Source organism: Taudactylus pleione, unplaced genomic scaffold, assembly GCF_031769625.1.
Source record: "Taudactylus pleione unplaced genomic scaffold, aTauple2 ptg001984l, whole genome shotgun sequence".
Lineage (NCBI taxonomy): Eukaryota > Metazoa > Chordata > Amphibia > Anura > Myobatrachidae > Taudactylus > Taudactylus pleione.
The window spans coordinates 889781-899967 of record NW_028286380.1 but is presented as its reverse complement, the minus strand read 5'-3'; the positions used below and the strand labels follow the sequence as shown (position 1 = coordinate 899967).

General features: G+C 44.4%; 1 protein-coding gene across 1 annotated transcript; it reads right to left on the bottom strand.

Moving 5' to 3' along the window:
- Nucleotides 1–3350: 3350 nt before the first annotated feature.
- Nucleotides 3351–9281, bottom strand: CUNH3orf62 (chromosome unknown C3orf62 homolog). The gene is made up of 3 exons (XM_088465373.1): nucleotides 8938–9281; nucleotides 4449–4540; nucleotides 3351–3595 (listed from the first exon to the last, which is right to left on the bottom strand). Exons 1-3 carry the CDS (start codon nucleotides 9267–9269, stop codon nucleotides 3351–3353), a joined length of 669 nt encoding a protein of 222 aa, XP_088321499.1. The 5' UTR covers nucleotides 9270–9281.
- Between the last annotated feature and the right edge of the window lie 906 nt (nucleotides 9282–10187).

Sequence of the window (10187 nt, the reverse complement as noted above, 5' to 3'; positions counted from 1 at the left end):
CTGACATTACGTCCATATTACATGGCGGGAGGTCTGACATTACGTCCATATTACATGGCGGGAGCTCTGACACTACGTCCATATTACATGGCGGGAGCTCTGACACTACGTCCATGTTACATGGCGGGAGCTCTGACACTACATCCATGTTACATGGCGGGAGCTCGACATTACGTCCATAGTACATGGCGGAAGGTCTGACATTACGTCCATATTACATGGCGGGAGCTCTGACATTACGTCCATATTACATGGCGAGAGCTCTGACACTACGTCCATAGTACATGGCGGGAGATCTGACACTACGTCCATGTTACATGGCGGGAGGTCTGACATTACGTCCATAGTACATGGCGGGAGCTCTGACACTACGTCCATGTTACATGGCGGGGCTCTGACGGACACTACGTCCATGTTACATGGCGGGAGCTCTGACATTACGTCCATGTTACATGGCGGGAGCTCTGACATTACGTCCATGTTACATGGCGGGAGCTCTGACATTACGTCCATGTTACATGGCGGGAGATCTGACACTACGTCCATGTTACATGGCGGGAGGTCTGACATTACGTCCATAGTACATGGCGGGAGCTCTGACACTACGTCCATGTTACATGGCGGGGCTCTGACGGACACTATGTCCATGTTACATGGCGGGAGCTCTGACATTACGTCCATGTTACATGGCGGGAGCTCTGACATGACGTCCATGTTACATGGCGGGAGCTCTGACATGACGTCCATGTTACATGGCGGGAGCTCTGACATTACATCCATGTTACATGGCGGGAGCTCTGACATTACGTGCATATTACATGGCGGGAGGTCTGACATTACGTCCACATTACATGGCGGGCGGTCTGACACTACGTCCATATTACATGGCGGGAGCTCTGACATTACGTCTATATTACATGGCGGGGCTCTGACATTACGTCCATATTACATGGCGGGAGCTCTGACATTACGTCCATATTACATGGCGGGAGCTCTGACATTACGTCCATATTACATGGCGGGAGCTCTGACATTACGTCCATATTACATGGCGGGGCTCTGACATTACGCCCATATTACATGGCGGGGCTCTGACATTACGTCCATATTACATGGCGGGAGCTCTGACATTACGTCCATATTACATGGCGGGAGCTCTGACATTACGTCCATATTACATGGCGGGAGCTCTGACATTACGTGCATATTACATGGCGGGAGGTCTGACACTACGTCCATATGACATGGCGGCCGGTCTGACATTACGTGCATATTACATGGCGGGAGCTCTGACATTACGTCCATATTACATGGCGGGCGGTCTGACACTACGTCCATATTACATGGCGGGAGCTCTGACATTACGTCCATATTACATGGCGGGAGCTCTGACATTACGTCCATATTACATGGCGGGAGCTCTGACATTACGTCCATATTACATGGCGGGAGCTCTGACATTACGTGCATATTACATGGCGGGAGCTCTGACATTACGTGCATATTACATGGCGGAAGGTCTGACATTACGTCCACATTACATGGTGGGAGCTCTGACATTACGTCCATATTATATGGTGGGGCTCTGACATTACGTCCATATTACATGGCGGGAGCTCTGACATTACGTCCATATTACATGGCGGGAGCTCTGACATTACGTCCACATTACATGGTGGGAGCTCTGACATTGCAAGGGGGGTTTCTGAGTACCTGGAAATCCCCCCTGGTCCACTGGCGGGCTGGGCCGGGGGGCAGGGTGCCTTGTGCCCCCCGAGCTGCTCAATTGCTGAGCCGATGCCTTGTCCCCCCCTAGGCTGCAGATTCCAGGAGGACTAGCTGTCCACATGGATGTGCTGAGAATGCCCTCCAAAAATGGCTGCCACCTAGGAGGAGACAGATGCTAGCGGTGCTACTTGACCTCTAGTGTCTGTCAAGGAACATAGAGCACATAGCGTTACCCGGAATCGTCTGGAACACTGGCGCCAGCGGGAGAAGACGCATCTTCTCCTGTATAAACCCTGACAATGAGCGTGAGATCCCTGACAACGAGCGTGAGATCCCTGACAACAAGCGTGAGATCCCTGACAACAAGCGTGAGATCCCTGACAACAAGCGTGAGATCCCTGACAACAAGCGTGAGATCCCTGACAACAAGCGTGAGATCCCTGACAATGAGCATGTAAGCCCATAGCTTGCGACCCCTGGCAATGAACATGAGACCCCTGGCAACGAGCATGAGACCCCTGGCAATGAGCTTGAGACCCCTGGCAACGAGCATGAGACCCCTGGCAACGAGCATGAGACCCCTGGCAACGAGCATGAGACCCCTGGCAACGAGCATGAGACCCCTGGCAACGAGCATGAGACCCCTGGCAACGAGCATGAGACCCCTGGCAGTGAGCATGTAAGCCCATAGCATGAGACCCCTGGCAACGAGCATTAGACTGGAAATACAAATGGGGTTTGGACCCGCTAGTGATTACAGGTGGGGTGGAAAAAAGGGTATTGTAATGAACAAAACAGATATGTGCAGATGTTACAATGATCAATAGTTAATGAGACCGGCAATTGCTAAGTCCAAACCCCATTTGTATTTCCAGTTATAGAGTGTCAATCAGGTGTCTGATTACACTCAATAGGACAGCTGCTAATTCTCTGATTAAGCGCGCAGGATCCTTTTTGAACAAGCATGAGACCCCTGGTCAGGAGCAGGTAATTGAAAAGTAATTTGAAGCCTTACTATGGGGCATAACTGTATGTGGCATAATGTGTAATGGGCATTACAGTGTGTAGCATAATGTGTAATGGGCATTACAGTGTGTAGCATAATATGTAATGGGTAAAATTGCTGTGTTTGAAGATCCACAATTTGTCCAATCAACACTTTGGGTTATATTTACTAAAGTGCAGTTTTTTAGAATTGGAGTTGTTGCCCATAGCAACCAATCAGATTGTAGCTATCATCTTTTAGTCTAGAAGGTGCTAAATAAATGTTAAGTAGAATCTGGTTGGTTGCTATGAATAACATCTCCAATTCTAAAACCAGCACTTAAATATACACCTAACTGTTTTATGGGCATCGTAACAATAAAAGTCATTCTTCTATACCAATGGCACAGACCTGCATTACTTACTGATTATTCCCAATTTCGTTTCACCTTATATACGTATACATACTAATTATTTTAAACAAACTTAAATAAATCTCAAAGGAACAACTTTTGAATTTCATATATTTAAAATTATATATAACAGAGAAATTAATAGTTTAGTGTAGTCTGAAAATGTAAATTAATATTAAAAACCAAATGAGTGATTTGCTTGTTACTGTTGATGAGAAATCCCCCCTACATTACAGTATAAAGTATAAAGCTCTTCAGGTGACTGTAATCATCCTCTAGGTCCAGAACCATATCCACCACCTGATCATCATCAGGCACTGGCTCAGCTGCGCCCCCTGCTGGTGATTTTCTATCATCTAATGCCAGGGGCAGATCTTCCTCAGAGATAGAGAAGGAGGAGTCCCTATTCCTGTCAGGGTCCAACTCCAGGGTCCTTGAGATCTCCTGCATCACTGGGGAGCTGGTGTCCTCTAAATATTAACACAGTGATTAGACCCTGTAACCTAAACAGCGCCACAATCTGCTGGAGTAACAACGGCCTACAGGAAACGCCACAATTACCAATTACCTGATCCAGAACCGGTCGCTAAGAAGCGTTTGCTCGTAGCTGGCCAATATTCGCATTCTATACATTCATCGCAGTGCGCGTGCGTGAACCAGTGCGAGAGATCGGGAAGCGTACGCTCGTTGCGCATACACAGCCCAGCAGAGTGACAGAAGAGGCCGTTTGTGGGTGGTCACAGGGGCAGGCCACTAGAAACAGGGGAGTGGAGGTGCGAACGCAGGCGTGCCTGAGCGTCTTATCGCCGTTTCAGAGACGTGCATGGTTAAGAGGCAGCGTCACAGTACACGTCACCTGGTTGTATTTTACACTGAAGTGATAGCAGTTATTGCGGTAGGGTTTAGTCAACCTCAAGCGATGCGTTCGCTTCCGATGGTACCCGATGTACCGATGGTTAGGATGGTGGGCGTGCTTATTGCTTATGCCTTGCCGTGCGATCGCCTGTCATGCCGTCACTTAGCCGAATTTGCATATGCTGAGAGCGAGCGTACGAATCTAGCGAGCGGCTCTGAATCGAGCCCTGAGTTCTTCTCACTAAGATCACAGAAACTAAATCCTATTGTCTGACTGCGGAACCAGCTCATGGATGTGGTGTACCCCTAATTAACTTAACTAATAATAATAATAATCATATTAATCAAAGGTATAATATAAAAGTAATTGATTGCAATGGAAAACAGGGAGCTGTGACATCTCTGCTTCCAGCGTTGCACAATCCTTTAGGTATAATAATTGGCACTTTGGGAACAGAAGTTTCTCACCAATAATAGCTAAAAGGTCCCTGGTGACATCCTGCGGACTCAGATCTCTGGGCAAATTCTCAGTGTTTTGCAGAGACCATTGTAATTCCTCACTGTGGAGAAAGGAGGTAGAGGTATGAGGTGCTGGGATTCATATACCTCACCATTTATTTCAATTATTGTATTAGAGGACCACTAAGCCCCGAAGCTGATCACTAACAATTGTGAACCATAATAGAATACACTATTCAGTGTTACCCTGACATTATATTACAGTTTTCTTAAAAAGTATACCCCCTTCCCCACACCTCTCCATTACAGACAATTGCTGACAATTGCTGAGAATGCAGTCACCTGAGCTGCTGTGACATCACTGGCCCCACCTCTGTATATGTACCATCAACCAATCCACGAACTGCATTTCTCCACAGCAAGTCTGTCAGTCACTCTATGCTTGATGCGTTACAGAAGCCCCTCCCCATATCTGAAGGAATACCATTAATTCTATTGCCTGAGGTAGGGACTGGTACACATATAATGGCAAACACTGGTCCTTCTGTCATATTACTGTTATCAGTCTGTCTCTCTCCTCTAGATCTCTCTTCCCAAAGGTGTTTTCCCCTCACCTATAACATAATTTCCTCCCCACTGCCAACAGGGATCAACCGGTGCTTCTACTGTGGGTATTCTAACTACATGTACAGTAATGGTTATATAGCCTGTACCCCATGTCCTATAGTATACAGTAATGGTTATATAGCCTGTACCCCATGTCCTATAGTATACAGTAATGGTTATATAGCCTGTACCCCATGTCCTATAGTATACAGTAATGGTTATATAGCCTGTACCCCATGTCCTACAGTGTACAGTAAGGTTATATAGCCTGTACCCCATGTCCTATAGTATACAGTAATGGTTATATAGCCTGTACCCCATGTCCTATAGTATACAGTAATGGTTATATAGCCTGTACCCCATGTCCTATAGTATACAGTAATGGTTCTATAGCCTGTACCCCATGTCCTACAGTGTACAGTAATGGTTATATAGCCTGTACCCCATGTCCTACAGTATACAGTAATGGTTATATAGCCTGTACCCCATGTCCTACAGTATACAGTAATGGTTATATAGCCTGTACCCCATGTCCTACAGTGTACAGTAATGGTTATATAGCCTGTACCCCATGTCCTACAGTATACAGTAATGGTTATATAGCCTGTACCCCATGTCCTATAGTATACAGTAATGGTTATATAGCCTGTACCCCATGTCCTATAGTATACAGTAATGGTTATATAGCCTGTACCCCATGTCCTACAGTATACAGTAATGGTTATATAGCCTGTACCCCATGTCCTACAGTGTACTGTAATGGTTATATAGCCTGTAACCCATGTCCTACAGTGTACAGTAATGGTTATATAGCCTGTACCCCATGTCCTACAGTGTACAGTAATGGTTATATAGCCTGTACCCCATGTCCTATAGTATACAGTAATGGTTATATAGCCTGTACCCCATGTCCTACAGTGTACAGTAAGGTTATATAGCCTGTACCCCATGTCCTATAGTATACAGTAATGGTTATATAGCCTGTACCCCATGTCCTATAGTATACAGTAATGGTTATATAGCCTGTACCCCATGTCCTATAGTATACAGTAATGGTTCTATAGCCTGAACCCCATGTCCTACAGTGTACAGTAATGGTTATATAGCCTGTACCCCATGTCCTACAGTATACAGTAATGGTTATATAGCCTGTACCCCATGTCCTACAGTATACAGTAATGGTTATATAGCCTGTACCCCATGTCCTACAGTGTACAGTAATGGTTATATAGCCTGTACCCCATGTCCTACAGTATACAGTAATGGTTATATAGCCTGTACCCCATGTCCTATAGTATACAGTAATGGTTATATAGCCTGTACCCCATGTCCTATAGTATACAGTAATGGTTATATAGCCTGTACCCCATGTCCTACAGTATACAGTAATGGTTCTATAGCCTGTACCCCATGTCCTACAGTGTACAGTAATGGTTATATAGCCTGTACCCCATGTCCTACAGTGTACTGTAATGGTTATATAGCCTGTAACCCATGTCCTACAGTGTACAGTAATGGTTATATAGCCTGTACCCCATGTCCTACAGTGTACAGTAATGGTTATATAGCCTGTACCCCATGTCCTACAGTGTACAGTAATGGTTATATAGCCTGTACCCCATGTCCTACAGTGTACTGTAATGGTTATATAGCCTGTACCCCATGTCCTACAGTGTACAGTAATGGTTATATAGCCTGTACCCCATGCCCTACAGTGTACAGTAATGGTTATATAGCCTGTACCCCATGTCCTACAGTGTACAGTAATGGTTATATAGCCTGTAACCCATGTCCTACAGTGTACAGTAATGGTTATATAGCCTGTACCCCATGTTATACAGTGTACAGTAATGGTTATATAGCCTGTAACCCATGTCCTACAGTATACAGTAATGGTTCTATAGCCTGTACCCCATGTCCTACAGTGTACAGTAATGGTTCTATAGCCTGTACCCCATGTCCTACAGTGTACAGTAATGGTTCTATAGCCTGTACCCCATGTCCTACAGTGTACAGTAATGGTTCTATAGCCTGTACCCCATGTCCTACAGTGTACAGTAATGGTTCTATAGCCTGTACCCCATGTCCTACAGTGTACAGTAATGGTTCTATAGCCTGTACCCCATGTCCTACAGTGTACAGTAATGGTTATATAGCCTGTACCCCATGTCCTACAGTGTACAGTAATGGTTATATAGCCTGTAACCCATGTCCTACAGTGTACAGTAATGGTTATATAGCCTGTACCCCATGCCCTACAGTGTACAGTAATGGTTATATAGCCTGTACCCCATGTCCTACAGTGTACAGTAATGGTTATATAGCCTGTACCCCATGTCCTACAGTGTACAGTAATGGTTATATAGCCTGTACCCCATGTCCTACAGTGTACAGTAATGGTTATATAGCCTGTACCCCATGTCCTACAGTGTACAGTAATGGTTATATAGCCTGTACCCCATGTCCTACAGTGTACAGTAATGGTTATATAGCCTGTACCCCATGTTATACAGTGTACAGTAATGGTTATATAGCCTGTACCCCATGTCCTACAGTGTACAGTAATGGTTCTATAGCCTGTACCCCATGTTATACAGTGTACAGTAATGGTTCTATAGCCTGTAACCCATGTCCTACAGTGTACAGTAATGGTTCTATAGCCTGTACCCCATGTCCTACAGTGTACAGTAATGGTTCTATAGCCTGTAACCCATGTCCTACAGTGTACAGTAATGGTTATATAGCCTGTAACCCATGTCCTACAGTGTACAGTAATGGTTCTATAGCCTGTACCCCATGTCCTACAGTGTACAGTAATGGTTATATAGCCTGTACCCCATGTCCTACAGTGTACAGTAATGGTTCTATAGCCTGTAACCCATGTCCTACAGTGTACAGTAATGGTTCTATAGCCTGTACCCCATGTCGTACAGTGTACAGTAATGGTTATATAGCCTGTACCCCATGTCGTACAGTGTACAGTAATGGTTATATAGCCTGTACCCCATGTCGTACAGTGTACAGTAATGGTTATATAGCCTGTAACCCATGTCGTACAGTGTACAGTAATGGTTATATAGCTGTACCCCATGTCCTACAGTGTACAGTAATGGTTATATAGCTGTACCCCATGTCCTACAGTGTACAGTAATGGTTATATAGCCTGTAACCCATGTCCTACAGTGTACAGTAATGGTTCTATAGCCTGTACCCCATGTTCTACAGTGTACAGTAATGGTTATATAGCCTGTACCCCATGTCGTACAGTGTACAGTAATGGTTATATAGCCTGTACCCCATGTCCTACAGTGTACAGTAATGGTTATATAGCTGTACCCCATGTCCTACAGTGTACAGTAATGTTAGTCTGTGCACAATGTTCTTGTTGTGTCTGCGCTGTTTCTGTACAATATAGGACGCTGCAGACATCTTGTGACTCCACATAAATAACGGATAATAATCCACATTATAGAAAATACTACTTTACACTGAGAAAATTCTTTGCATTTTACTGGCCGCAAAAGTTGCTGTAAGAGACAGATGCCGCGTGTTACCCCAATATAAGGTGACCTGTTCCCAGCCACATTTATTTCATGTATATTACTCAGCTCACAGGCATATACATATATTAATATACTACCGTCACATATACCCTTTTCAGAGAGAAAAGGACCCGGTAATTTGCCATGCCAATCCGGGTCCTCTTTCTGTGTGGAGGGCATGACCCAGGTCATACCTAGGAGGAGCGGATTGGAGGGCACCATTGGTTCTGTACGCAGGGATATCATAGTTGGAACCGAGGGACGGGAAGAATGTAAAGTATTAGTCGTCTGACTGTAGATGTCCCCTTAATGGTCACTGCTACTTCATATTGTGGTGATTAGTCTTCTACCTGCGCTGCTCTGGAGAAGGAACCTTGCGGAGGTGCAGGACGTTCTCCAAATTGGAAAGTGGTTTTCTGATGCCTGGGTGCTGGGTACAGACAGTGTCAGCAAACTCACCCACTGTAGGGATCAGTCTAATGCTCTCCAGAGGCTGATGAAGGAGAGCTGGACTGCCAGGGGGGTGATAGTGGCACTCTGCCGGGCCTGATTCCCCTATTATATGGTGCAGAGAGGACTGGCCGATTTGCAGATGACTGGACATTGGGCACAGAGAACCGTCCAGGGCTCTATCAATAGCGTCCGAAAGCTCCTTCCTGCAATTTATCAGCTTCTCTGACATGGCTCCTACATAAATAAAGGAGAATTACATCACATTTTATATGCGGCAGAACCAATGCTGGACCCAATATACCTCAAGTAGAAGAGAAAGCGATACAAGGGACGGTGATTAATGGCGACATATAATTAGAGGTGAACAATATACAGAACTCTCTGGTGCAGAAACCAATCTACCCAACAAAGTCAGACAAGACTCTACAAAAATAAGGATACAAGTATAAAAAAATAACAGCGACCAATGTCTGTAGGTTTGAAAGAATGTTTGTGAGATCCTGCTTGTTAGACCTGAATTACCGGAATGTGCTATGGATTTACCAGTGGTCAGAGTAACTGTAACACAGTATCACCTAAAGTAACTGTAGCTTAGTATCACCTATAGTAACTGTAACACAGTATCACCTATAGTAACTAACACAGTATCACCTATAGTAACTAACACAGTATCACCTGTAGTAACTGTAAAACAGTATCACCTATAGTAACTAACACAGTATCACCTATAGTAACTAACACAGTATCACCTGTAGTAACTGTAAAACAGTATCACCTATAGTAACAGTAGCTTAGTATCATCTATAGTAACTGTAACACAGTATAACCTATAGTAACTATACCTTAGTATCACCTATAGTAACTCTAACACAGTATCACCTATAGTAACTGTAACACAGTATAACCTATAGTAACTATACCTTAGTATCACCTATAGTAACTGTAACACAGTATCACCTATAGTAACTATACCTTAGTATCACCTATAGTAACTGTAACACAGTATCACCTATAGTAACTATAGCTTAGTATCACCTATAGTAACTAACACAGTATCACCTATAGTAACTGTAACACAGTATCACCTGAAGAAACTGTAACACAGTATCACATAAAGTAACTATAGCTTAGTATCACCTATAGTAAC